General features: G+C 54.2%; 5 protein-coding genes across 10 annotated transcripts; 2 read left to right on the forward strand and 3 right to left on the reverse strand.

Annotated features, from left to right (window-relative positions):
- Positions 1–1394: 1394 nt before the first annotated feature.
- On the reverse strand, positions 1395–8208 carry ENO3 (enolase 3). 3 transcript variants are annotated; one of them, XM_021672746.2, is made up of 12 exons: positions 8128–8208; positions 6806–6892; positions 6123–6218; positions 5916–5974; positions 5667–5736; positions 5155–5288; positions 3094–3316; positions 2786–2983; positions 2378–2579; positions 1845–1953; positions 1636–1694; positions 1395–1548 (listed from the first exon to the last, which is right to left on the reverse strand). In XM_021672746.2, exons 1-12 carry the CDS (start codon positions 8150–8152, stop codon positions 1479–1481), a joined length of 1332 nt encoding a protein of 443 aa, XP_021528421.1. In that variant the 5' UTR covers positions 8153–8208; the 3' UTR covers positions 1395–1478. The 3 variants fall into 3 exon arrangements, with proteins under 3 accessions (XP_021528421.1, XP_012315984.1, XP_012315982.1); XM_012460561.3 differs by lacking the exon at positions 8128–8208 and adding an exon at positions 7538–7640; XM_012460559.3 differs by lacking the exon at positions 8128–8208 and adding an exon at positions 7538–7640 and having other exon boundaries at positions 6806–6999.
- A 1997-nt stretch (positions 8209–10205) lies between these two features.
- PFN1 (profilin 1) lies at positions 10206–13100 on the forward strand. The gene is made up of 3 exons (XM_012460567.3): positions 10206–10474; positions 11919–12111; positions 12752–13100. Exons 1-3 carry the CDS (start codon positions 10343–10345, stop codon positions 12847–12849), a joined length of 423 nt encoding a protein of 140 aa, XP_012315990.2. The 5' UTR covers positions 10206–10342; the 3' UTR covers positions 12850–13100.
- Positions 13101–13526: 426 nt separating this feature from the next.
- RNF167 (ring finger protein 167) lies at positions 13527–18898 on the reverse strand. 4 transcript variants are annotated; one of them, XM_012460562.3, is made up of 10 exons: positions 18760–18897; positions 17998–18495; positions 17834–17914; positions 16293–16418; positions 16097–16184; positions 15822–15912; positions 15487–15592; positions 15252–15345; positions 14122–14202; positions 13527–14045 (listed from the first exon to the last, which is right to left on the reverse strand). In XM_012460562.3, exons 2-10 carry the CDS (start codon positions 18079–18081, stop codon positions 13738–13740), a joined length of 1059 nt encoding a protein of 352 aa, XP_012315985.1. In that variant the 5' UTR covers positions 18082–18495; positions 18760–18897; the 3' UTR covers positions 13527–13737. The 4 variants fall into 4 exon arrangements, with proteins under 4 accessions (XP_012315985.1, XP_012315986.1, XP_064223675.1 ...); XM_012460563.3 differs by lacking the exon at positions 18760–18897 and adding an exon at positions 18632–18753; XM_064367605.1 differs by lacking the exon at positions 17998–18495 and having other exon boundaries at positions 18760–18898.
- A 151-nt stretch (positions 18899–19049) lies between these two features.
- Positions 19050–21684, forward strand: SLC25A11 (solute carrier family 25 member 11). Its single transcript, XM_012460565.2, has 8 exons — positions 19050–19173; positions 19771–19923; positions 20008–20214; positions 20381–20471; positions 20555–20645; positions 20731–20830; positions 20911–20962; positions 21097–21684. The coding sequence occupies exons 1-8, from the start codon at positions 19079–19081 to the stop codon at positions 21250–21252; spliced, it is 945 nt and encodes a 314-aa protein (XP_012315988.1). The 5' UTR covers positions 19050–19078; the 3' UTR covers positions 21253–21684.
- A 2714-nt stretch (positions 21685–24398) lies between these two features.
- Positions 24399–27233, reverse strand: GP1BA (glycoprotein Ib platelet subunit alpha). Its single transcript, XM_012460450.2, has 2 exons — positions 27011–27233; positions 24399–26801 (listed from the first exon to the last, which is right to left on the reverse strand). Exon 2 carries the CDS (start codon positions 26793–26795, stop codon positions 24789–24791), a length of 2007 nt encoding a protein of 668 aa, XP_012315873.2. The 5' UTR covers positions 26796–26801; positions 27011–27233; the 3' UTR covers positions 24399–24788.
- Between the last annotated feature and the right edge of the window lie 242 nt (positions 27234–27475).

A 27475-nucleotide genomic window follows, 5' to 3' on the forward strand; every position in this document is an offset into this window, starting at 1 on the left:
ACCTTCTCTACAAAAAAAGAAAATAAAATATACAAAATTTAAAGATTAGCCATGTGTGGTGGTATGCACCTGTACTCCCAGCTAGTTTGCAGGCTGAGGCAAGAGGATTGCTCGAGCCCAGGAGTTTGAGGCTACAGTGAGCTATGATCACATTGCTGTACTCCTACCTGGGTGACAGATGAAGAAGCTGGCTCAAAATAAATATACAAGATTATAATCGCTAAAGTCAAATACCTTGGCTTTGGATCCTAGTCCTGCCAGCTGCTGGGTAAGGCATTTAATCTTTTATGCCTCAGTTTCCTCCCCCATAAAATAAGGATAATTATGGCAGCTATCTGACAGAACTGTCTGAATGATTGCACAGGGCAATATAAGTCAAATATTTAGAACAGTTTCAGATCCTGTAAGCTCCATACGAGAGGCAGCTGCTGTCATCAATCTCATCCTCACAAAGCCCTCATTAGGACTGCAGCCTCACTCCAGTGTCCTCTGCAGACCATTTCAATTCCACAGCCAGCATCCCCCTCGTGGTGATGGCGGGACCCTCCCCACACTGCTTCCCTCTCCTGGAGCTGGCTTCGTGTGTGTGTGTGTGTGTGTGTGTGTGTGTGTGTGATGGAGTGTGTGTGTATTTTTTTGGAAAAAAACCAGAGTCTTGCCCTGTCACCCAGGCTGGAGTGCAATGGCACAATCTCAGCTCACTGCAACCTCTGCCTCCTGGGTTCAAATGATTCTCCTGCCTCAGCCTCCCGAGTAGCTAGGATTACAGGCATCCGCCACCACACCCAGCTAATTTTTGTATTTTTAGTAGAGACAGGGTTTCACCATGTTGGTGAGGCTGGTCTTCAACTCCTGACCTCTTGATTCACCTGCCTCAGCCTCCCAAAGTGCTAGGATTACAAGCATGAGCCACCACACCTGGCCTGGAGCTGGTTTCTTATTCCATCTGCAACTCTTTATTTAGTTTTTTGTTTGTTTTCATTTTTTTGTTCCTCTGAGACAAGGTCTTGCTCTGCAGCCCAAGCTGGAGTGCAGTGGTGTGAACATGGCACACTGCAGCCTTGACCTTCTGGGCTCAAGCGATCCTCTCACCTCAACCTCCCAAGTAGCTGGGACTCCAGGCGTGCACCACCATGCCCGGCTCCACTGGCAACTCTGCAGTTTCATTTAACATATAGCATCTGCTTCCCCCTACCTCCTTCAGAAATGTGAATGCCTCTGTTGTTCTAGATCCACCAGGCTCCTCTCTGAGTCCCTCATCTCCTTTTTGTCTTAGTAGGTTACACATCTATTTGCCTCCCCTCCCTGCCCCTATCTCTCCACCGCCTGTCTTTCCCAGCTCAGTCCAGAAACCAGCATCCCTCTCCTCCCTCCCACAAAGAAGCACACAGCAGTCTTGGTTGGCACCAGTGTTTATTTCAGGAAGCAGGTCTGGAAGACCTGGGTCTGTCCAGTGGAGTCTTGGAGCCTCCAGCTTCTCACTTGGCCTTCGGGTTGCGGAACTTTCGTCCAGCAAATATAGCCTTGTCCCCAAGAGCCTCCTCGATCCTAGAATGCAGGCAAAGTCAGGGCTGCTGCCTTCCAACCCAACAGCCTTCAGTACCCCAATGCCCAGGCCCAATGCTCCCACTGTACCTCATGAGTTGGTTGTATTTGGCCAGACGCTCCGAGCGACAGGGGGCGCCAGTCTTAATCTGATGAGGGAAGAAGGATTTGGAGGGTTGGGTGAGGCTAGAGAGGAGGGGGTTGGACCCGGCCCCAAGGGAGCATTCACCTTAGCGGGAGGAGGCCAGGGACCCCAAGAAAACTTGGTCAGACACTCAGTAGAGAGAAGCTACAAGTACCTGTCCTGTGCAGAGCCCCACCACAAGATCAGCAATGAATGTGTCCTCAGTCTCCCCAGAGCGGTGGCTCACCATCACTCCCCAGCCGTTAGACTGAGCAAGTTTGCACCTGGGTGGGGAGGACATTTGATGAGGACTTCTGGAACCTCCTCAGTGGGAGAGCAGGGTTGGGTGGGGCCTCTCCCTTCTGTTTTGAGTAGTAGGCACTCTGCAGGGAGGGCAGTGACTAACTTTGTTGAGAAGTAGGAGAGGAAAAGACTTATCTTGATTTTGGGCTCTTGAGATGCTGCTGAGAAGAACAGCAGAATCAGAGAGGAATAGTGTGGGGTGGGGGTGAGCGTCATGCCAGGGCCACAGTGGCAAAGCTCTTGGAGTCAGGCCAAGGATTAGTCAAAGCCTTGAGGTCAAGGTGTGGGTAGGTCAGGTGCCAGGAGAAGGGTAAACTTGGAATTAGTGAGTGAGACTGTAGCTGAAATGAACAGAGCTGGGGCAGAGGGAGGCTACGGTGAGCCTCAGGGTCAGGAGGCACTCACGCCTGGATCGATTCAGTCACCGAGCCAATCTGGTTGACCTTCAGCAGCAGACAGTTGCAGGCCTTCTTCTCAACGGCCTGGGCAATCCTCTTGGGGTTGGTGACTGTCAGGTCATCCCCTACAATCTGGATGTCCACTCCCGAGAGGAACGAGGTCCAAGTGGCCCAGTCATCCTGGTCAAAGGGGTCCTCAATGGAGACCACTGGTGGGGGTTGGGAGCAGAGACAGGGCTAGAGGTCAGAAGGGGCCTCATGGAGGGGTGACGCGGCAGAAGAGCTTAAATGGGGATTTCCGTGGGGCTAAGGATAGGAAGGATCCAAGTCGATGGTAAAGCAGGTCACTGACATCAGTATGGTAGGGAGCTGCATGGGACTTGGGCAGGGACACTAGGGCACGTGAGAGCCTCACCAGGGTAGTTCTTGATGAAGCTCTTATACAGCTCTCCGAGCTTCTCCCCAGTGATGTGCCGTGCGGGATCATCAGGTGATTTGAAGTCAAGATCGTACTTCCCATTGCGATAGAACTCAGATGCTGCCACATCCATGCCGATCACCACCTTGTCTGGATAACCAGCTGCCTGGATGGCCGTCTTCAGCAGCTCTAGGGCTGGGAGAGGAGCAAGACAGGACCTGAGACTCCAGTGCCCCCTTGTCTGCAGCCTCCCCTGCCCGTGTGGAGATCCAGGGGGTCTGCCCCCCGGGGTGCTCAACACTGACCCTCATTGTTCTCCAGGATGTTGGGTGCGAAGCCACCTTCATCACCCACATTGGTGGCATCCTTCCCATACTTGGCCTTGATGACCCCCTTGAGGTGGTGGTAGACCTCAGCACCAATGCGCATGGCTTCCTTGAAGGAGCTGGCTCCCACAGGCAGAATCATGAACTCCTGCATGGCCAGCTTGTTTCCAGCATGGGAGCCCCCGTTGATCACGTTGAAAGCCTGAGATGGGGAGAGGGTGCCTGGACCTGGGCAGGGGCATAAGGGCTCAAGAAGGGATGGGGGCAGGGGGTGTTGGGGTGGAAACCTGGCTTCACTACTTATTGGCTCAGTGGTCTAGGATGAGTAATTTTGCTCATGAGCCTCTTTCCTCATTTCTTTTTTTTCTTTTTTATTCTTGAGACAGAGTCTTGCTCTGTTGCCCAGACTGGAGTTGAGTGGCACTATCCGCTCACCACAACCTCTGCCTTCTGAGTTCAAGTGATTCTCCTGCCTCAGCCCCCTGAGTGGCTGTGACTACAGGTACGCACCACCGTGCCCGGCTAATTTTTACATTTTTAGTAGAGACGGGATTTCACTGTGTTGGCCAGGCTGGTCTCAAACTCCTGACCGTGATCCGCCTGCCTCAGCCTTCCACAGTGCTGGGATTACAAGTGTGAGCCACTGCACCCGGCCTCTCTTTCCTCATTTCTATAAAATGGGGATAACACCAACTTCCCTGTAGGATCTTTTGCTGAAAATTAGAGAAATTGAGTGTAAAGTGCTTAGCATGTGCCTGGTATATAATAGCTAACACTTTTATAGCATTTACTACATGCCAGGCACTAAGTACTTGACATTTTAGCTCATTTCGATCTCAAAACACCTATATTAATTGGTATCATTATTAACCCCCATTTTACAGATGGAGAAAGGGACACATAGAGCAGTTAAAGAACTTGCCTAAAACCATACAATAACAGGCAGAGCCAGGATTCAAACCCAGCAATCTCTCTCTAGAGTCCATGCTCTCAGGCAATCTTCCTAGTAACTAACAAGAAATGGTAACATTATTAGTGAGATTAAATTCAAAAGGTTTCCCTTCAGTAAGAAGGCACTGGTTTTAGAAGGGACTCAAGGACTGGGTGTGGTGGCACACACTTGTCATCCCAGCACTTTGGGAGGCTGAGGTGGAGGATCACAAGGTCAAGAGATCGAGACCATCCTGGCCAACATGGTAAAACCCCATCTATACTGAAAATACAAAAATTAGCTGGGCATGGTGGCGTATGCCTGTAGTCTCAGCTACTTGGGAGGCTGAGGCAGGAGAACTGCTTGAACCCGGAAGGCAGAGGTTGCAGTGAGCTGAGATTGCACCACTGCACTCCAGCCTGGGGGATAGAGCAAGACTGTCTCAAAAAAACAAAACAGGGACGTGGCTCACACCTATACTCCTAGCACTTTGGGAGGCCGAGGCGGGTGGATCACGAGGTCAAGAGATCGAGACCATCCTGGTCAACAAGGTGAAACCCCGTCTCTACTAAAAATACAAAACTTAGCTGGGCATGGTGGCGCGCGCCTGTAGTCCCAGCTACTCGGGAGGCTGAGGTAGGAGAATTGCTTGAACTCAGGAGGCGGAGGTTGCGGTGAGCTGAGATCGCACAATTGCACTCCAGCCTGGGTAACAAGCAAAACTCCGTCTCAAAAAAAAAAAAAAAAAAAAAAGGGGACTCAAGAAGATACAAAGAAATGCCAAGATCCTTGGCACAAAGAAACTCTCAATATGATTTGAGGGGTGGGGTGTGGGGTTGGAAAGAGGCAGGAGTTATCGAGCCTAGGATTGGAATGCAAAGGAATGGGGTTATATGGCAGGGAAGGAAGCACAGAGAGGTTTCAGGGAAGGTCTGGATTGTGGAAAAGAGGGAGGGGCTGGACCACAGCAAGAGAGATTCAGTTTCAGGAAATGCTTCTTAGGAGCTCATCTGAAAGGTGAATTTTCCGGCGGGGCATCCCTGGCTGGACAGGGGTGGCTCTAGCAAGGAGAGATCTGGCAGGGGGTGGGGGTGGGCAGTTGCACTCACTGGCACTGGGAGTATGAGGTCAGGGTTCCCAGCGAGATCTGCAATGTGGCGGTACAGGGGGACCCCCTTCTCAGCTGCTCCCGCCTTACATACGGCCAAGGACACGCCCAGGATGGCATTGGCCCCAAACTTGGCTGGAAGGAGGCAAGTGGGAATAAAGGGTGAGAACTTCTGGAGAGTTTGGGGTGGCCAGTCCAGGAAGAAGCCAGAGCTCCAAACCACTGAGCATGAAGAATTGGTTAACAGATCTCTCCCCAATTGCCTGAGCAGCTCTGGGAGCCCCCACCCCCAGGGAACGTCAGCTGCATGTCTGTGTCCACAGCCCGGCCCAGGCCTGGCAAAGGGCAGGCATAGGAAATGCCTGTGGAATGAAGACAAATCCACCCAGTTGTGGTGTGACCCAAAACGGGGGACCCAGAAATAACCCATCAGGCCTCACCCCTGTGGCCTCTTGCCACCTCTCCCACACCTCATCCCTTCCTTACTGCCCCTACCACTAGCCCTTCACTCACACTTATTCTCGGTCCCATCCAGCTCAATCATAAATTTGTCAACTTTTTCTTGATCCACAACACTTAGTTTCTGGAAGGGTGGGTGTGAGAGGGGAGAGCAGAGGTCAGATTTCGCAGAGGTCAGATTTCACAGAAGTCAGGGCACATGCAGCAGGAGGATAAGTGAAAATATCTGGGGGAAGAGGCCCTTGAGGGATGAGGAAGCAGGGGTCCGGGAGGAGGCTGCAGGGAGCAGGATTCTCCACTTGCCTTTTCCAGCAAAGCAGGGCCTAGAGTCTTGTTGATGTGTTCCACAGCCTTCAGGACTCCTAGAGAGGCCAGAGGACGAGGTTTGGATCTCAATCAATCGGGCTTCTTTCTGTGGACCCCAGCTCCTCAAGAGCTTTGGGGTTTCCAGTCCTCTACCCATTGTACACCCATGTCCTAAAGGCTCCTTCTGCACTGGTTTCTCCTTACCTTTTCCCAGATAGCGGGCTTTGTCTCCATCTCTTAGTTCCAGAGCTTCATAGATACCCGTGGAAGCCCCACTGGGCACAGCTGCTCGGAATCGGCCTGGAGCAGGAGGAATTGCAAGATCACAGGGATGGCTGGGTGCAGTGGCTTACACCTGTAATCCCAGCACTTTGGGAGGCCTAGGCAGGTGGATCACTTGAGGTCAGGAGTTCAAGACCAGCCTGGCCAACATGGTGAAACCCCATTTCACTAAAAATACAAAAATTAGCTGGGCATGATAGCACAGGCCTGTAATCCCAGCTACTCAGGAGGCTGAGGCATGAGAATCGCTTGAACCTGGGAGGCAGAGGTTGCAATGAGCCAAGAATGTACCACTGACTCCAGCCTGGGTGACAGAGCGAGACTCCATCTCAAAAAAAAAAAAAAAGGGAGATCACAGGGAGTCCCGTCTACCCCTCAAAGGGCTGAGGTATCCTCTCTGAGCTCAGGGACAGGACGCAGTGCAGAGAGAGACTCCTGTGTCTCCCAGCTTCTAGCTCTGGTGCCAGGTTGGAAGAAGAGAGCTTGGGAAGAAGTCTGAGAAAGGGAACCCCAGAGAAAGGGGAGGATACAGCACAGAAATGAGGGTCAAAGGCCAAAGGGCTGGGGTGTTCTGAGGCAAGCTTATTCAATGGGCCTGGTGTTACCCTTGGCTGTGTGCAGGTCCACCTCCACTGTGGGGTTGCCCCTGGAGTCCAGAATTTCCCGAGCAAAGATTTTCTGCATGGCCATGGCTGCGGGGCAGGAGGTGTGAGTGAGTGTAGACAGTTGATCTCTTAAGGAATCAGAAATCCCTTGCCCTTTAAGAGTCTTCCTCACTCCAAGAAGGCAGGTGCTGGAACTAAAAATACCCTACAAAAAGGTCACAGACCAAAGAGGCAGGCGCAGCCCCCTCCCCCACTCAGAACAGCTCTCATTCCACCCTCTCATCCTAAGATTCCAGGGGCCTCTCATCTGTAACTCCTCGGATTCCACTACTCCCCAAGCCCCCACCTTTCCCACGGCTGCACTCCTGCCTTCTCCTTCCACCCTTCTGGTTGAACAGTCTGTTCTCCATGGCTGGCAGCCTTCAAATCCTTTCTGGTTCTCGTTTTCCTGCTCCCAAATCCTTGTGGGCCCACAATTCCCAGTTAGGCTCCAACTGTAACTGCCCTTCTTTATTCATCCCTGCTGCCCCTCCTCACAGCCTCCTTTCCCTAGATTCTTGGTGCTCCCAGAGTTTGTCCCATCTGCTTGCTCCAGCCGCCCCTTCCCGCAGCTTTTTCTAGCACCCCGAATCCCAGGAGGAAAAAAGCAGAAATGTCCCCTGCTTCCTCCAAGCCAACACCATGTGCACCCTTTACTGCCTCCACCCCCTGGGGCTGGAAGATTCACCCAACCTGGGATGTCTTCGCTGGAGAGCTGGATGGAGCTCCGAGTCTAGGTGGCAGCTGGGACAGTGTCAGCTCACCCTCTCTCAGGCTGCGAATTTATCCTTGAGCCACCCTGTCCCCAGCCAGCCCCGCCTCTCTCTCTCTCCATCCTCCCCGATTCACACTGGGCCGGCAGCCAAGTGCCCACTACAGCCTAAAGCAGAAGCCTCTGGCCCTGGGCACCTGCCCCTTTACCAAAGGTCAACTACTATCTCCCACTTTCTTTCTGTCCCCCAATAACAGTCCCTTCTTTTAATTCCACCCATTGGGAGGAGAAGGGGAGGTGCTTCAGATTAGAGGGTCCCCCCATTCCAGGATTACATTCCCCTTTTGCAAACGTCAAGAAGCATGAGTGACCTTTAGGAAAGGCCAGGAGTAACCTGAGCCCTGCAGGGCTGGGGAGGGGGCCTGGAAGAGGGGCTGCAGGATTGACGTTCACACATGCTCAGATAGCTGGGCGGGCCTCTGCCCTCAGTGGGGGAAGGAACGGGACTTCTGAGCAACTCTGAGGTCTAAAATTGAACCCCTACCCTACTCAGAAGGCGAGAGGGTCTCACCTCTCAGGGTCCTCATAACGGCCATTCTCGGTGCCGCCCCACCCCTACCCTCTCCAGGCCAGCCAGCGCGGGGATGAGTTCGGGGCCAGGAGACGAATTTAGACAGGCCCTTTCGGCTGGCCTGGCGCCCGACTGATAAAGCTGGGAAAGCACTTGTCGCCCGGCGTGGACTCTGTCGTTAAGGAGCCCCTCTCTCCACCGACTGTGGGCGCTCAGCGCACGGTCCCAGCCCATCAAAGAATGGGGTTAAATCGAGAGTGAACAAAAATGAATGGACCGAGGACGGGTAGCCCTTTGTGAACTTCTGAACGCCTAGGGTTCCTCCGGGACCCTGCTCGTAGCACTGCAGAGGTGGATCTCTGCTGTCGGTAGAGCTCTTCATCTTGCCGGCTCTGGGGCCAGTGCAGGGTCCGCCCCGAGATCCTCTGCAGCTATGCCTGCCCCACCTCGGAGGTTCTTCCCGTCGGCGCCCGGGTAGCCCGCGCGGGGTGACTCACCCCCGCCGCCCTCTCCCCACCCCGGCTCCCCGCCCCGCCGGCACGCGCAGCCTCCCAGCCCCAACCCCAGGCCACCTGCCCGGCCACCCGTCCAGTCTCTTCTCTCGCCCCGCCCCTTATCTCGGGCCGCTCCTCCCGGGATTTTTCCACCCCGGGGTAGGGGTGCGGCGGGCCAGGGGTCAGGAGATGGCGGGCGGGGAGCGCCGCCACGTGCCCGGGTGCGGCCCCGCCCAAGCCCGCCAGTGACTCAGCTGCGCGGCTGTCTAGGAACACGGGCTCGAGGGGCGTCGGGGACGGTGGGGTCCAGAGTGGACGCCAGAGCTGCGCGCCACGCTCGGGAGGATGAGAGAGAAAACCAAGTCCCTTTCCGCGCCAGCCGCGTTCCATGACCCGGTGCCCCTAGCCCAGGCACCGGAAGCTGCCCGGCCATCGGCTGCGGGTTCGAGAGGGCTGCTTCACCGCTGCCGCCGCACGGACGTCCCGCCCTTCCCAGGTGGCGGCAGGCGCACAACTGACTGCGAGGAAGCCCAACGGGCCCGAAGTGGAAGGGACTTTCCCCTTCTTGAAAAAGTTGCCATTCTTGCAACTTGAGTATTCTTCCGCCTCGAAAAATAGCCCCGCCTGTTAAGTCCCGCGGGTGTCCGCGCTCAATGACCTCTGCAGACCCAGGCCAAGGGGCACGGCCGGTGATCCAGACATTGCCTGCCCGGGGCGGGCGGGGCTGGGACGTGGGGTGAGGCCCTGGACTACAGCCGATTCAGAGAAGGGACAATTCTGTGGACCGAGAATGGGCACTGATGAACCCAACCTGCACGAGCCAGGCAGACTCTGGGGACAGAAGTGGCCCCGGTGGGTGCCTTCAGCTCTGAAAGCGACTAGGGGACTCCCCTTTGCTTTATTTCTTGAAGAAGTGAAATCAAGGGTCGTGAGGCGGCAGCGCGCACGCCTTTGCCCCCCCCCCGCCGCCTTCCGCCAGGCCGGAGACACGTCCCCAGCCCGCCCTCCTTGCTCGGAGGGTCCACATCGGTTGGGCCAGGCGCGCTCCCGGCTCCAGCCCCGACCGCCCCACGCGCTCTCCCTCCCGTCCCCGGCGCAGGCGCAGGCGCAGGCACAGGCACCCGCGTCGCCGCCGCCGCCGCCGCCGCCGCCGCCCGCCGGTCCTTCCCTTCGGCGGCGGTGGGGGAAGGAGGAGTCATCCAGTTTAACCCTGGGCTCCCCGAACTCTCTTTAATTTGCTAAATTTGCAGCTTGCTAATTCTTCCTCCTTTCTCTTTCCTTCCTTCTTCTGGCTCACTCTCTGCCCCGATAGCAAGGTCTGGTTTATATTCAATGCAAATTGGAGCGAACCCTACCCTTCACCTCTCTCCCGCCACCCCCCTATCCTTCTACACTGCTTTCCATCGAACTCTGCAAATTTTGCAATAGGGGGAGGGATTTTTAAAATTGCCTTTGCAAAGTTCGGCTGTCTGGGTTGGCGAGTGGGGGAGGGAGGGAATGGGGAGTAGGCCACGCCCCCATCGTCCTTTGCAAATAAAAATCTTGGGGGGGGAGGAGCAGGAAGTGGCGGTGCGAGGGCTGCTGCACAGTGAGCAGAGCCGCGGTCCGGACGGCAGCGTGTTCCCCGAGCTCTCCGCCTCCCCCCGCCCGCCAGCCGAGGCAGCTTGAACCCAGCTCGCGGCCCCAGCAGCAGCGCCGAGAGCAGACCCAGTAGCAGCGCCATGGCCGGGTGGAATGCCTACATCGACAACCTCATGGCGGACGGGACCTGTCAGGACGCGGCCATCGTGGGCTACAAGGACTCGCCCTCCGTCTGGGCCGCCGTCCCTGGGAAAACCTTCGTCAACATCACGGTACTGAGGCCTGCGCGGTCCAAGGCACTGGTCGGGCTTGGACCCTAAGGGAGGGACTTGGATGGGGGCGGCCGCGGTGTACGGCGCGCAGCGAGAGGCCCTGACTAGGTGCTTGCCCTGGAAGCGACGCGAATGGCGGCTGCACGTGAGCGGGTCTCTCGGTTGCCCCTAAGTCCTACGCCCCAGGCGGCGGCGCCCATCCCGCCGGGTACCCTGCTTTCCGCGACGGGGCGTTACATCCGGGGCACAGGGCGGGGAGGGGCGCGGCGCCCGGTGCGGCGGCCCACTTCCGCCTCTCCCAGGGTGGGGCGGGCACGCGCCTCAATTTTAACTGGGGATTGGGATCTAGAGAGGCTCCGGGGACCCTCGGCCCCCCAGTTCCTCTTCCGGCCGCCCGCTCGCGCCTCTACCATTGTTCCCCCTGTTGCGGGAGGGAGCCCCAGGCGCGTGGTGTTGGTCCCCTGCCCATCCTCTGTGGGCTCGCAGCCCCTCCCAGCTCCGTTAGAGAGGGCGAGGCCACCACACGCCCCCCCAGCTCAGCACGTTGGACTCAACATTCCTGCGAGGCCAATCCCGGAAGTCCCCTCGCCCTCTCTTCCCGCCATCCGGCGGGGCCTGGAGCAGGGGAACTTTGTGAGAAGTTGTGAGACTGCATAAGCGAAAGAATATGGCTTGACTACCGCTGCTCCCACCACCATCTCCCCTGTCCACACTGCCCGGAAGTGGGGAGGGGGAGCGGAAGTTCAAAAGGGGGGAAGGGGGTTTCCGGGCGGGAGGGGACCGGATGTGGGGGCTTGGGGTGAAAGGGGGAGGGGGAGAAAGGTTCCTGGGGTACCTAGACCCGAGAGGTGGCCTGCTGGGTCTGGCCTCTATCCACCTTTAAAAGTTTTCCAACTTTCCCGGAAAGTCCCCAGGGGTCTGCTTCCTCATCTCAGAGCAGAGATACCTGGAGCTAAACTCTAGGTTACTTGGAGACCCAGGCGTCCGGGCCCTAACAGCGCCTGCAGAACCTTTGACCAAATAAGGGCAAAGTTGCTTCTCTTGCCTTGCCCGCCCCCCTCCCCTCCCCTCTCAGCTTCTGCTTTTCCTGAAGGAGAGTTCTGAGCATCCAAAGGCTCCTCACTTTTCTCACTGACTTTTGGCCCCTTTTATTTCCTGGATTTACTTTCCCTATTAACACCGAGATCTAAATCTCGGTATGTCATCCTTTCCTCCCTGGTCCCATGTTCCAGGTTTGAGAATCATGATGTTTTTCTGGACTAATGTCCCACAGTCCTAAGAGTTTCTCCCATTTCATTGATGTGTACTGAGCACATAACCTACACTTCTCCTGGGGTAGGGGGGATTCTCACTCTCAGAAGTGGAAGACAGATGGGTCTTTGGAGAACAAGGTGGGAATCTTAGTGCACTGACTAACCTGATGAGTGCTTGGTTCCTCTTCCAGCCAGCTGAGGTTGGTGTCCTGGTTGGCAAAGACCGGTCAAGTTTTTACGTGAATGGGCTGACGCTTGGGGGCCAGAAATGTTCGGTTATCCGGGACTCACTGCTGCAGGATGGGGAATTTAGCATGGATCTTCGTACCAAGAGCACCGGTGGAGCCCCCACCTTCAATGTCACTGTCACCAAGACTGACAAGAGTGAGTTCCTGAGTCTTACCCTTCCTGTACTTCAAAGATCTCTAATGTACTGCCTTCCGGTAATCGTTAGGGTGCTTTTTTGTGTGATTCCCCAATATGACGGGAGTCAGACGAGTGTTCTGCTCCCTGTCTGCTGGATGCTGGAACATGGGATAGTCCCTCCAGTACTGTCTCAGTTCCTCATGTAATTCGACGTTGTTGAACTGCCATTACCTCTTAAATTCCTTCCTGCTTTGAGCTCAGATTAGAAACTGTTTTCTAGGAGTATATGTAGATTGTTGGGGTCCTAAGTCATCATTTGGCTCATATCTTGATCTCTTTTGTTAGAACCTGGAGGTGGCATGCCCATCCACAGCCATTTCTAGGCTGAACCATCTATCAGCCTTTGACCCCTAAATTTTAGTTTGTTCCTTTCCAGCATTTAAGCTTGATTTTCCCCTTTTGAAAAGCCTTATTGTTTCAGGGTGACTGACAGCCTGCCTGTGTGTGTGTGGTGTGTGTGTGTGTGTGGTGGGGGGGTGGTTTGGGAGAGATGAGGTTGGGTTACAGCCCCCAGGGCTGGACAGCTGCTGAACAGCTGGCAGGGGGTGGAATTGTGACACCTGGGTCCCAGCCTCCTTTCTCTTTCCTCCTCCTCCAGCGCTAGTCCTGCTGATGGGCAAAGAAGGTGTCCACGGTGGTTTGATCAACAAGAAATGTTATGAAATGGCCTCCCACCTTCGACGTGCCCAGTACTGACCTCGTCTGTCCCTTCCCCTTCACTGCTCCCCACAGCTTTGCACCCTTTTCCTCCCCATACACACATACACCATTTTATTTTTTGGGCCATTACCCCACACCCCTTATTGCTGCCAAAACCACATGGGCTGGGGGCCAGGGCTGGATGGACAGACACCTCCCCCTACCCATACCCCTCCTGTGTGTGGTTGGAAAACTTTTTTGTTTTTTGGGTTTTTTTTTTTTCTGAATAAAAAAGATTCTACTAACAAGGTGCTGTGTGATTTGAGCTTGGGTGTCAGAATGGGAAAGGCACTGTGACTTGCCTCCTTTAAAAGTGGCTTGGGAGCAGGAAGGTTGAAGCACTACAAGCTACAGCGATTTAAGCTTCTGGCCAGGTGGCCCTGCCCCTCCACAGTGGCATTTCCAGGCCTAAGTCCTCAGTGTGCTCTTCGAATTGGTGGATAATGGAATAGGGCCATCTGGATCAGAGAATGGGTCCAGGCCTGCAGGCAAGGCAGGGCCAGTTGAGTCATCCTTGTGGGTGGGGCTCCCCTTCTGAGTCATAGCAAATTCGTGCTGGGGCTGTCCCCATGACGATAGGTTAGTGTCTCCCAGCATTCCCTTGCTCCTTAAGGCTAAAGGATGATTACCCCAAAGAGTTAAGTTCACTGGTGTGAGAATGATCTCACCCTTCCTTAGTCCACAAAAACAATTTTATTAACCCAAGAAGTGAAGACCCAGTCCCTTTGCTTGTCCCAGACCACCCGAAGGCCCCTCAAAAGGATAGGTCTGGGTAAGGGAGAAGCTTGGGATGGAAATGTCACCTATCCCTCAACTTTGAAGACTGGAGGGAAGAAAATGTCTGTGCAAATAGGTCACCACTGTGTGTGGTGGGGAGGACGGTTACTAGACCAGGATAACAGGTGAAGAGGAGGGAGGAGAGGATGGGGGATCTGTTGAAGGCCCAGGAAAAACAAGGGGAGCTGGGGCTAAGGAACCAAAGGAACTGGGAAGAGAGGGGCTGGAACCCAGAAGTGGGGTCCTTTCTGAGGCAGGGTGGTCCCTTGGCTCCGCTTCTTCATCACCCTCCTCTTGCCCCTGAGTTTCTTCCTCTTGCTCTTCATCCCCAGGACCCCGATGAACAGGCTGCTTGCAGATGGGGCAGGTCTTCCGGGTCTGAGTGAGCCAGGGGTCGACGCAGCGGCTGTGGTAGGCTGCAGAGAGGAACAAAGTGAAACGCCTAGAGGCTGCCAGTGGCATAGGGGCATGTGCAGACAGTGAGGGCCTCACCATGAGCACAAGGGAGTATCCGCAGCTTGTCCCCATCCTCATATTCGTCCAGGCATATGGCACAGACATCATACTGGTCTCCTGGGACAGGAAGAAAGAAATCAAGTCCTTCACTGAGCCATCATGAACCAGGGCCCTTAATTCATTAAGGCTTTTAAAGCCTTGCAAAAATTTTCCCTTGCCTACAAAGCCAGTGAAAAAGCTGACAGGTGGACAGGATAAGGTCAGGGCAGAACATGGAAGGATTTGGGGCTAGAAGGGACAAACTAAGACAAGCAGAGGTAAGAAGGGAAGTGGGTTTTTGGGGAGGTGTGAGGGTGGAGAGAGGGAGTGAAAGGAACGGAAATGGGCAGGGCTTCTGCCATAGCCTTATATGGGCACTGGAGGCCCCAGGGCCTAAAGCCCCAGCCCCTTGGTACCTGTTTCTTCCTTTCTAACAGAATCCTCCCCATTTCTCCCATTTTTCTGCTCTCTCTACATCCCTTATAAGCAAAGTCTGTCCCTCTATTGTTTCCTCCAATTATTTCACTTAATCATCTTTGCTTGCCATCTCTTCTATTCCATCTCCTCTCCCATCTTCATTGTGAGTAAAAAGAGAAGAAAAGATGGCATCTCAAGCTGAAACCTTCTCACTGCGATCTGTCTTTTTATTATTTTGAGACAGGGACTCCCTCTGTCACCCGGGCTGGAGCACAGTAGGGCAATCTCAGCTCCCTGCAACGTCCACCTTCCTGGTTCAAATGATTCTCCTGTCTCAGCCTCTCAAGTAGCTGGGACTACAAGCATATACCACACCCAGCCAATTTTTGTGTTTTTTATAGAGACATGGGTATTGCCATGTTGCACAGGCTGGCCTGGAACTCCTGGGGTCAAGGGATTCACCCACCTCAACCTCCTAAAGTGCTGGGATTTTTTTGTTTCATCATGTTGCCCAGGCTGGTCTCAAACTCCTGGGCCGAAGCGATCTGCCCACCTCAGCCTCCCAAAGTGCTGGGATTACAGGCACTTAGGATTATGTGAGCCACTGTGCCCGGCCACTGCTATCTTTGTACACCCTATCTTCTGGGCTCAAAGTCCTTCAGAACCAGGTAAACGGTGGGAAAAGCCCTTTTCTCCCCTAAGCCCCTCACCCTTCTGATAGTCATGTGTAGGAATCTGTTTCAGTTGCTCTTTGGTAAGTCGATTCCGCTGGAGCCGTTTCCGGTGCTGGATACAACGAACTATCTGGGGGAAGGGGGAGTGGATAGACAAGGCTTAGGAACAAAACTAGACAATCTAGGACAAACCATTCCCACCTCCCAACTCCAAATCCAGTCTGGCCTCATAGGCCTCAGTGCTTCCCATTGTGTTCCCTTAGCTACTCACCATTACTGCTCCCATGGCCAAAACCAGCAGTCCCACAATCCCTGTGAAAGGGATGAGATAATAGCCCAAGGGGAAGGTATTGTCTGGAACCAGAAGCACACGAGCCCTGGGGAAAGGATGACCAGTCTTAGCAGGGCGAGAAAGGCAAAGGGAGGAAAAAAAAGGGACAAAGTAGCTGGCTCTGTACAAAGCCCATGGGTGGGGAAGGGAATGGGAAGAAAGAAGCAGGGAAGGAAGGACAGGAGGCTGAATGGTTGAGGCAGTGAGGAGGTTCCATGCAGGTTGGCATGGAACTGCTTGCTGAAGGAAGAATGGGAAGGAGGCACATGTCCTACCCCTTCTCGTAGACAAAGAGGGCACGCAGGTACTCGGAGCTTCTCTCCCCAATAAATACAGATGGGATCCAGATCTGCTGCTGGATTTCCTCTGCAGGGATCAAAGTATTACTTCTGGGGACTCAAGCTTCTACTCAATCCTTTGGGAACCCCAGCATCTGGCACTTTGACCCTGCCCCACCTAAAGTATTGGCTTCTTTTCCTGAACCCTTCAGCCTTCCCACAATCTCTGTGTCCTACTGAAAGCCCAGCTGTCTAGATTCCCTCAGCCTTACCACTATTCCACACCATGTTCAGGAGTTCATTGGAATTCACATTGTGTACTACAGCGGCACCATATCCAGCCTTCTGGGCATTTAGGACCTAGGGAGACAAGGCAGAGGACAAGGAGCCATCATGGGCCTTAGCTGTCTCCATTCCTGGTGCCTTTTGTACCCTCAGCTGCCCAGCTCCCACTCCACATTCAGCAACCTTGAGATCAAAGTTGCAGTCGTATCTTCGAAGCAGCGCAATAAAGACTGACCCATTGACCGGGGCTGGGGGTGGTGGGGCAATGGGGCTGCAGGCATTGTCTGGGTGAGCCTCCACAAGGAATCCCTAAGGGATTGAAGCAAACAACAGTTAGATTTCTCCTCCCTAGGTTCTATAGCGCCTACACACCAAACACACCAGCCCCACGTGCTGCACATCCTCTATCCTCCCTTCCGTCTCCTTCCTGGGGGCTAAGCATCCCACCCGTACAATCTTCTCTTAGCCTCCTGAAAAGGCGATGACATAACAACATCCCCTCACCACTCCCATCGTCCTTCTCGCTGTCCAGATGGGCTCATCTGTATACTGCAAACTAATGCAATTATTTTGTCTTCTAATATTTCGATTGTAATTCAATTCTCTAACCACCCATGTCACTTTCTCTCAAGTTGTTTCACAGTCCCCTCTCCAGCACATATTCATACAGAACACACTCCTCCCTTCAATTTTCTTTTTTCTTTTTTTAGATGGCGTTTTGCTCTTGTTGTCCAGGCTAGAGTGCAATGGTGTGATCTTGGCTCACCGCAACTTCCACCTCCTGGGTTCAAGCAATTCTCCTGCCTCAGCCTCTGGAGTAGCTGGGATTACAGGCATGTGCCACCACGCCCGGCTGATTTTGTATTTTTAGTAGAGACAGGGTTTCTCCATGTTGGTCAGGCTGGTCTCGAACTCCTAACCTTAAGTGATCTGCCTGCCTCGGCCTCCCAAAGTGCTGGGATTACAGGTGTGAGCCACCGCACTCGGTTTTGTGTGTGTGTGTATGTGTGTGAGAGAGAGAGACGGAGTCTCGTTCCATCGCCCAGGCTGGGGTGCAGGTGCACTCACTGCAACCACAACCTCCCAGATTCAAGTGATTTTCCTGCCCCAGCCTCTCGAGTAGCTGAGACTACAGGCACATGCCACCACGCCTAGCTAACTTTTGTATTTTGAGTAGAGACAGGGTTTCACCATGTTGGCCAGGCTGGTCTTGAACTGGGATTACAGACATGAGCCACCAAGCCCAGCCTCTTCAATTTTCTAATTAACCATCTCACAAACAACTCGACTGCTATCTATGGCCCAACTGAGTTCTTGCTATGTGGCAGTCTTTGGGATGAAGTATTACAAAAATTGCTTATCGAATTTAATCTTCACAGTAACCCTAGGAAAACTTCCATTATCCCATTTTACAGCAAACCAAATTAAGGCTCAAAGAGAAATTAACTTGCCCAAGATCATACAACCAATAACAAGCTCCTGAGACTCTCCATATAAGAACCTACTGGTCCTGCCTTTGTCTACTTTCAGTCTCTCTGACAAGCTCGGAGTTCCGGGGGTAGAAACTTTGTCTTCTCCCTCTAGAGTCTGGATTTCACACTAGACGTGCTCAGTTCCTAACTTGACTTTCCTACCTCCAGTTTCACCCAGGACAAACCTCCCCAACCCCAGCCCAGGATGGAAGATTTGCTAAATATGAAGGAAAAAAAAAAAAAGAAAATCACCTGGAGTCCCTCCTGGCTCAAGGTAGCCCCAAATAGAGCTGGGAGGTCTGCAAAGTCCATGCTGGCATTATGGTCCGAGGTCTGCGGATAAAAAAGGCCATGTTCCCCCTCACCCTGCAAACCGTCCCTTCAGCGCCCTTTCCCCATCCGTCCCTCGGACTCACCGCTCGAATGAGCCCCCGGATGGGAGCCGCTCCCCACAGCACAGCGGCCACAAGCACAGGAAGCGGGAAGGTTGCAGGGTGCATGGCAGCGGGAGGAGAGAGGCCAAGGAGGCCGCGCGTCCTGAGCAGAAGCGGAGTTCTGCGCCCTCCCTGCCCCTCCTTTAAGATCCCAGGGGTCCAATCACCCCCAGGTCGCACTTCCCAGCTACATGGGGGCGCCGGGGAAAGAACCCCGACTCAAAGAATGAGATATCCAACCAGTTTAGTGGAGCTGGGTAGGAGGCACTAAATGTATCCTTTTCTGGTAAGGGAATAAGACTGGGAAACGGGACGGAGGCTAACACAGCTGACAGAAAAACTTCGGGAAGGGTTGGGGAGCTCAAGAAGGTGGGACTTCCGGCTAGGTGGGCCGGGTTCCCAGCCTCTGGAAAAGGGCTTCCGGTAGAGAAAGTCCAGCCGCTTCCAGCATTGGACGCTTGAGATGAAGGACTTCCGGTCCTAAAAAGCCGGTTAAAAAAGGTTAGCGATGGAGGGAGTGCCTGTGGAGATGGAAGAAGCACCGGTGGCCCAGAAGACGACCTAATCGTTTCCTTGTAAAGATTCCCGGAAACCTGGAGCCGCCTAGTTTACAAACCTCTCCTCCCTCTGGTCGCCGCTGCTCCAAATCTCGCGAGAGTGCTCACCACCTCCCCCGTCCCCTCGTAGCTGACTGCTTGTTGAGTCTACCGCGAGAGCTCTTCTATTCTGTCGCGCCGTACTCACTCGATCTCGCGAGACCTTCAAACAAACTCTTCTGTTTTCCCGCGATTCCAATTCGGTGAAAACTATGCCTTTCCTCTGGCTTCCTAAATCAGCCACACCCCTCCCCGCACGCATCCCTCAAACTCCTCCTTCAGCACCGCCTTACTCCCGGTCGCCTTTGCGCTGCGCGCCTGCGCACGCGCCCGCTTCCAGCGGGTGACTGACCTGAGAGCTGGAGGGGCGTGCGCGCGCCCTCCCCCTGTTGCGCGCGCGGTGTCACCTTGGGCGCGAGCGAGGTCGCGCGCACACGGGACCCGGAGCCGAGGGCCACTGAGTGGCGATGGCGGCGACGGCGAGTCCCGCTGCCGGCGGGATGGACGGGAAGCCCCGTACCTCCCCTAAGTCCGTCAAGTTCCTGTTTGGGGGCCTGGCCGGGTAAGCTCAGGCCCCAGGGATGGGAAAAGAGGACGAAGGGATGGGCGCAAGGAACCGGGCCCGGTTCATCTCTGGGTCTCTTGCAGTGAACTGTGCCGGCACGGGATCAGAGCAATCTCCAGCGTATTGCGAGTTCCCTGTTGGGCTGCCAGGGGCCCGTTGCAGGGCCCCTTCTGGACTGCATGCAGGGTCGTTGCACAACCCCCGCAGGGCTCCCTGAGTTTTCCAGCGCATTGCTAAGCTCTGCCGTGCTACCTGGGGTTCCAGGCCATTAAATGGCTCCTGCAGGACTACCTTGAGTCCTAAGTCTTGGATGGCCCCCTCCTCCGCTCCCTGTGTCGGACTGTGTGCAATCCCAGGCCACTGTTTGACTGTCATGAAGCTGCTTGGAGCAGTTTCATTGCATGGCCCTTAAGGACAACTAGACTTTTCAGACCCGTTGCACTTGGTGTACATTAGACTCTCATACACTGCTCATCAGCATCCTGATTCTTGAATCGTGTGGCAGGCCCTGATCTTTGTAACCTTTTGCTGTCAGGCTCCAGTGGGCATTGGTAGATCTGAAACACCTGGCCCTTCACCTCTGTCTTTCCCCAGGATGGGAGCCACAGTTTTTGTCCAGCCCCTGGACCTGGTGAAGAATCGGATGCAGCTGAGCGGTGAAGGGGCCAAGACTCGAGAGTACAAAACCAGCTTCCATGCCCTCACCAGCATCCTGAAGGCAGAAGGCCTGAGGGGCATTTACACCGGGTAATGGGGCCTCAGGATGGGAAGTAGGCTATGGGTTGGCAGCTCCAGATCTTGGCCTGATGTGCTGACCCCTCTGCTCCTCAGGCTGTCAGCTGGCCTGCTGCGCCAGGCCACCTACACCACCACCCGCCTTGGCATCTATACTGTGCTGTTTGAGCGCTTGACTGGGGCTGATGGTACACCTCCTGGCTTTCTGCTGAAGGCTCTGATTGGTATGACTGCAGGTGCCACTGGTGCCTTTGTGGGAACACCAGCCGAAGTGGCTCTTATCCGCATGACTGCCGATGGCCGGTGAGTTCCAAGTCTGAGCCTAACCCCAGCCCCATTCCCTGGAGTCTAGAGTGAAAGGATCAGTATTTTATGCTAGATCTAGAGGAGAGCATTTACCTGTTCTGGCCTTCCTTTCTTTGCTCCTGTGGGCTATCCTGATCTTGACCTCTTCCTGCCTTCTCACCAGTCTTCCAGCTGACCAGCGCCGTGGCTATAAAAATGTGTTTAATGCCCTGATTCGAATCACCCGGGAAGAGGGAGTCCCCACACTGTGGCGGGTGAGTGAAAGGGCTAGAGACTTGGGGGATGTGAGGTCAGGTTTTAGTGATTTCTGACTCTTCCCCTGCTCCCCTACCTCCAGGGTTGCATCCCTACCATGGCTCGGGCCGTTGTCGTCAATGCTGCCCAGCTCGCCTCCTATTCTCAGTCCAAGCAGTTCTTACTGGACTCAGGTGAGACCCAGAGCTGGGCCCTTAGCTCCCAACCTGGCCTGAGCCACCTCTGAGCTGACTGCCACCCCTGCTTCACCTCCCCCAGGCTACTTCTCTGACAACATCTTGTGCCACTTCTGCGCCAGCATGATCAGTGGTCTTGTCACCACTGCTGCCTCCATGCCTGTGGACATTGCCAAGACCCGGTGAGTGTGCAGGCCTGAGTCTGGAGATGGGTGGGAGGGTTTCCTTTCGGTCTCTCATGCCCTTGTCTCCTCCCCTTCAGGATCCAGAACATGCGGATGATTGATGGGAAGCCAGAATACAAGAATGGGCTGGTGAGGAAGCTATTCTGGGGGACAGGGAGGGGGTGTCAGATGCCCTGGGAAAGCTGCGAAGGCAGCTGGGTAAGGGGAATGGGGCCCTAGAGTCCAGGTCCTAGCCCCAGCACCCTGCCTGTCTGTGTGTCTAGGATGTACTATTCAAGGTTGTCCGCTACGAGGGCTTCTTCAGCCTGTGGAAGGGCTTCACACCATACTATGCCCGCCTGGGCCCCCACACCGTCCTCACCTTCATCTTCTTGGAGCAGATGAACAAGGCCTACAAGCGTCTCTTCCTCAGTGGCTGAAGCGGCAAGGGGCACCCACTCATCTGTTGCGCCTACAGCCACTGCGCCCTGGGGACCTGGGCTCTGCTGCCCTGGACCCCTGTATTTATTTCCCCTCCACAGTGTGGTTTTTTTCTTCTGTGGTAAAGGACTTGGTCTATTCTACCCCCTGCTCTAGCTTGCCCTGCTCGTCCTGATCCTGTGACTTCTCTGTCCCTGGCTATTCTTGCGGGGAGCTGGAAAACTTCTTCAGGATTTCTGTCCTCCCCTTGGATGTTAGTTTCAGGGCATACAGGACAGCAGAAAGATCCTCCTTCTCAGTGGAGAAATCAAGGCAGAGCTGAGGGGACAGGGAAGAGCAGAAGCTATCAGGATGGCGAAAGGGGCTACAGGGGGAGATGTGGCCCTTCCTCCCCTTCATTGAGGACTTAATAAATTGGATTGATGACACCAGCCCCAAATCTGGAGAGTCTGAGGGGTGACTAGGAGAGGGGAGGAGACTGGACAAAGAAGCTGGTGCCCCTGGAGAATAGGAACTGGAGGTTTTTTTTTTTTAAATGACTCGGTTCCAATGAAGGAACTGGAGTTTTTAAGAAAAATTAAAGAAAAAGCACCTGCAGGTTTTGTGCAGGTGCTGTGTAAATCTGTCGTGCTACAGCAGCTGACAGGGCCAGGAAAACTCAAATCCCAGGCCCGGTGTGTTGCCTCTAGCCACTTGCCCAAGAATGCCACAGATGCACAGATCATCTCACATAATCCTCAGGAAAAGCCCCTGGGTCTAATGACTGCTTCTGCAGCCTAAAGAGGGAGGAAATAAAGAGACTCTGAGAGAAGTCTCAGAGAGGAGACCATTGCGGGCTGGAGCCAGTAGGGGTGGAGGGCCAGGGCTTATGAGGGTGGGAACTGGAAGCTTGAGGAAAGGGGGATACTGGCCAGAGACCAGATCCGGGTCCTTGGGTGGGGAGAGTGAGAACCTTATCCGTTTCTTTAGAAGCTAGAGATGTGTGGTTCCCAGGCCCAGCCCTCAAAGAGCCTTAAAACCTCTTGGGGGCATAAAAGAGCTTGGGAAGGTCAAATTGAGGAGTGCTGGCCAGGCCAGGGGACAGGCAGGCAGCAGGTGGGAGCTGTCCCTTTGGCAGAGCCTCATCAGCAGAAGAGGTGGAGCTCAGCATCCTGGCTCTCCTGTTGCTGCTTCTGTGTACACTATGTCCTGGGCCTTGGTGGCTATTGTGAGACACCTGAAGCCTAGACCTTGTACTTAAGGAGTTCCTGATCCAGAAGACAAGATTATGCAGGAGCAGATTGGGAAACGGAGTGTAGCAATAGTGGTGCAGGGTAACCAGGAGCACCTGCCCTCACCTGGGAGAAGTGACTCACACATTGAGTGGTTAGACTGGCTGGGGATGGGGCAAGGACAGCACACCTGGCTGGACTGAGGGTAAAGGCTTAGAGTAAAACACTCGGGGAGCAGGTGATCTATAGGTTTGTGATATTTGGAGCACAGGCTGTGTGGTATCTGCCTTCAGAGATGGCGCTGGGCTGTCAGGTTGTGTCAGCGCGTGGCGCTCTCTGACTGCCAAGCTCAGGAGTTGGTCCTCTACCTGGGAAGAGATGCAGTCAGACTTCACATCCTTCCAGGACCATTGGAGAGGGATGGGGGTCTCCATGGTCCCATTCTCTGGGCCCCCAAGCCCTGGATTGGGCTGGAGACAAGGCAAGAGAGGAAGCCACACCAATGTGTTTAGGGAATGCAGGATCTCTGAGAAGAGAAATAGGGTTCCATTTGCCTGTGTCCCAGCCTGAGAGTAGGAAACCCAAGACCGTTCAGTCACACCAAGATGGTGCATGCTGCAGGGTCCACCCCTTGCTGTCCTGCTGACCTGGGCAGTGAGGAGAGCCGCACTTCTGAGGCTGCAGGTGCAAGCAGGAACTCACTTTTGCTCCAGTATTGCAGGCTACTGGCAGATAGGTCTCAGCAGTTGCTACTAAACTTCAGGGAGACAAATTTTGAGCTGGATCTGATGCCTGGGGTGGCCTGGTGGGTGACCACCCCTGGAGGAGAGAAGAAGGCAGCCCAGGTAGGGGAAGTGTAGGCTATAACTGGAAGTCTATTTAATGAGTAGTTGTGACCAGGGTAGGGGCAGTTGGGACCTTGTGAATTCTCATGACAGGTGTCCCAGACATTTCACCAAAAGAAACCAAGTTGTTTTGAGACAGGGTCTCACTCTGTCACCCAGGCTGGAGTACAGTGACAAAATCACAGCTCACTGCAGCCTCCATCTCCCAGGCTCAGGTGATCCTCCCACTTCAGTCTCCCAGGTACCTGGGACCTCAGGTGCAAGCCGCCAGACCTGGCTAATGTTTCGTATTTTTTATAGAGGTGGGATTTTGCCATGTTGCCAAGCCTGGTCTTGAACTCCTGGGCTCAAGCAATCCACCCGTCTCTGCCTGCCAGAGTGCTGGAATTACAGGTGTGAGCCCCTGCACCCAGCCAGAAACTAAGTTTTTGTTTTGTTTTGTTTTGTTTTGAGACAGAATCTCACTCTGTTGCTCAGGCTGGAGTCCAGTGGTGCGATCTCTGCTCACTGCAACCTTCACCTTCCAGGTTCAAGCGATTCTCCTGCCCCAGCCTCCCGAGTAGCTGGGATCACAGGCATGCACCACCACACCCAGCTAATTTTTGTGTTTTTAGTAGAGAGAGGGTTTTACCATATTTGCCAGACTGGTCTCCAACTACTGACCTCAGGTGATTCACCTGCTTTGGATTCCCAAAGTACTGGGATTACAGGCATGTGAGCCACCACACCTGTTTTGTTTTATATATAACATTTTGTTATATATATATATATGTTTTGTTATACATATATTTATTATTTTGTTTTATTTTTTGTTTTTTTGAGATGGAGTCTTGCTCTGTCACCAGGCTGGAGTGGAGTGGCACCATCTTGGTTCACCACAACCTCCGACACCCTGGTTCAAGTGATTCTTCTGCCTCAACCTCCCAAATAGCTGGGATTACAGGCACACGCCACTACACCCAGCTAATTTTTGTATTTTTAGTAGAGACGGGGTTTCACCATATTGACCAGGATGTTCTCCATCTCCTGACCTCGTGATCGGCCCACCTTGGCCTCCCAAAGTGCTGGGATTACAGATGTAAGCCATCATTTCTGACTCTAAAATTATTTTTTATTATACAGATAATATACAATAATGGTAGAAAACTAGAAAATGCTAAACAGGGAAAAAGAAAATATTTGTAACATCCAGACACAATCAGTGCTCACATCCTGATAAACCACTTTCCAGATCTGTGCATAGATGCCCCATGCAGCATAGGGAGCTTTGTTCTGTGACCCACCCAACTCCATGTCACTATCCCTCCTGCTTTACTAGGACTGAATTTGTGTACCTGTGGTGTGAAGAGAGGGCTTCTGATACAGGAAAAGGAATTAAGACCTCCCCATGACCCCATGTTTCTTACTCACCCAACCCCAGCCAGATCCCAATAGGAGAGCCCATAGGAGCCTCTCCCAAGGTCCCCAAACTTCCCACCCTCAGAGGCTGTGACCAGAGTACCTAATGCTCACTGTGCCCAGCAGGTCCTGACCACGACCCTGACTCAGAGCTGAGGGCCTTCTTCCTGCCACTAGAGGCCCCATTCGCCCATTAGGCCGTACCCACAGGAAGAGGCTGGAGCGGAAAGTGGGGAGCGCTCCTTGAAGGAAGAGCAGCCAGGCCCGGGGCACTGTCACTTGCCTTCCTCTCTGCAGCTCCAGATGTGTGGTTTGCGTGGCTGTGGTCAGAGCAACACCCTCGCTGGAGTCCAGGGCCTGTGGTTTCACATGCCCAACCCAGGTCAGCAGCAGGATGAGGACCACACAGGCCAAGAACAGCCAGAGGAGACCCAAGACATAGAAGCCCAGTGGGAGGAGGCAGCAAAAGTCGGGGTGGAGAAAAGGGTCATTTCTAGAGCTGTCAAAATGCCCTTGGGCCACCCCACGGACCTTTGGTTGCTTCTCAAATTCAGGGATGTTTTTTTTGGTGGATTCTAAGAGTGAGATGGGTTTTGTGGTAGTTAAGAATATGATGGTTTTTGGGGTGGTCAGTGTTGTGGATTTTGGAGTGGTCAGGCTTGAGATGCGCTCTGGGGTGATCAGGATTGTGGCAGGCTCTAGGGTGTTCAGGCTTGTGGCAGGCCCTAGGGTGGTCGGGCTTGTGGCGGGCCCTGGGGTGGTCGGGCTTGAGGCGGGCCCTGGGGTGGTCGGGCTTGAGGCGGGCCCTGGGGTGGCCGGGCTTGAGGCGGGCCCTGGGGTGGCCGGGCTTGAGGCGGGCCCTGGGGTGGTCGGGCTTGTGGTGGGCTCTGGGGTGGTCGGGCTTGTGGTGGGCTCTGGGGTGGTCGGGCTTGAGGTGGGCTCTGGGGTGGTTGTACTTGTGGTGGGTTCAGTAATGGATTTTGGAGTTTTGGAGAATGTGGTGAAATCTAGGGTCCATCTAGGTGGGAATGTAGTCTGCTTCTTAGTGGATTCTTGGGTTGGATGCAAGGAGGTCATCTGACTGTCTAGAGAAGCAGTAGACCATGAGTAGAATAGACCCCTGTGGGTTGTATGGGCTTTGGTGGGGAACTTGACCACAGTCCTTGTGGCACGCACCTTATCATTCTCAGTGTCCTCTTCCGTGTAGTCATCATATAGGTCTTCGTCATCTCCATCACCAAGGGTGGGGCATTCCTTCCCTGGGTATCTGTAGATGGAAATCTTATCTGAATTGTCACACTGCACACTGGTCACGTTGGAGGTCATGGCCTTGACGTCCATACCTTGCTTCCATACGTAGACATTTTCAGCATTGTCCTGAAGCCAGCGACGAAAATAGAGGATCTCACAGTTACATAACCAGGGGTTCCCATGGAGAAAGGCAAAAGGCAGGAGGTGGTCCCCAAAAAAGCCCTTTGGTATTGTGCGCAGCAAGTTCTCTTGAAGGAGAAGGGTGTCGAGATTCTCCAGCCCATTCAGGAGCCCAGGGGGCAGCTCAGTCAAGTTGTTGTTAGCCAGACTGAGTTTCTCCAGCTTGGGTGTGGGCATCAGGAGCCCTGCGGGCAGAGTCTTCAGCTCATTGCCTTTCAGGTAGAGCTCTTGGAGGTGGCCAAGACCACGGAAGGCACTAGGAGATAGCGAGGTCAGCTGGTTGAAGGAGACATCCAGGATAGTGAGAGCAGGCAATGCCTGTCCTAGGAAGGGCAGGCTTTGCAATTTATTGTGGGATAGATCTAGGGTCCCCAGCAATGGCAGCGTCCCATCAACCTGGAGCTTGGTCAGCTCACACTGATCTAGGTACAGCTGAGTGAGGTGAGTGAAAGGCACCAGGGATGCCATGGAGAAGCTATACAAGAGGTTCTCACTCAAGTGGAGGATGGTTGCGTCTCTCGGCAGGTCTGAAGGCAGCACTCTCAGATTCCTCTTGTCACAGTTCACTTCTAGGTGGCTGGCCACTTTGGACACCTCACAGGTGGGGTGGGGGTGTAAGGGGCTTGGCAGCAAGAGCAGCAAGAGGAGGAGAGGCATGGGGACCTGTGGGCAAGGGGGCCTTGAGTGGACCCCTCCAGCCCCTGGAAGCATTCCCCCAGGTCCCAGGTCCCTTCCCCCTGCAGCTTTGCTTCCTGAAACAGCTTCCACACCTCCCATCCTCCCCACTCCCCTCTCCCACCCTTGCCAGCAGAGCCTAAACTACTAGCTCCACCCCAGACCCTTCTCCTGCCCCAGCTCCAACCCCGGCTTACAGGCAGGCAGAAAGACCTCCGAAGGCACACAGAGCGTCTTCTAGGGTGTCACTCGACTCAGTCCTTCTCTCTTCTAGCCCCTCAGAAGACTAAGCCAGTGTCAAGGAAGGGGATAGGGGTGAGGAAGAAATGCAGACCTGATAGGGCTTCCAGTGACCTGGAATTCCTCAGACACAAGCCCTTATCACCTCACTCCACAGCTTTCCCCCAAGCCCTCTTTGTGGTTCTCTCTTCCGCTTTCCTTTTACACAGGGGAGATGGGGGTGGACTCCTCCAAACACAGCCTTCCACCATCTTTTAAAAACCTCTCCAGGGCCAGGCACAGTGGCTCACACCTGTAATCCCAGCACTTTGGGAGGCCAAAGTGGGCAGATCACAAGGTCAGGAGTTCGAGACCACCCTGACCAACATGGAGAAACCCCGTATCTACTAAAAATACAAAATTAGCTGGGCGTGGTGGCGCAT

The sequence above is a fragment of the Aotus nancymaae genome, unplaced genomic scaffold (genome assembly GCF_030222135.1).
Source record: "Aotus nancymaae isolate 86718 unplaced genomic scaffold, 86718_ANA_hifiasm-v0.15.2.pri h1tg000072l, whole genome shotgun sequence".
Lineage (NCBI taxonomy): Eukaryota > Metazoa > Chordata > Mammalia > Primates > Aotidae > Aotus > Aotus nancymaae.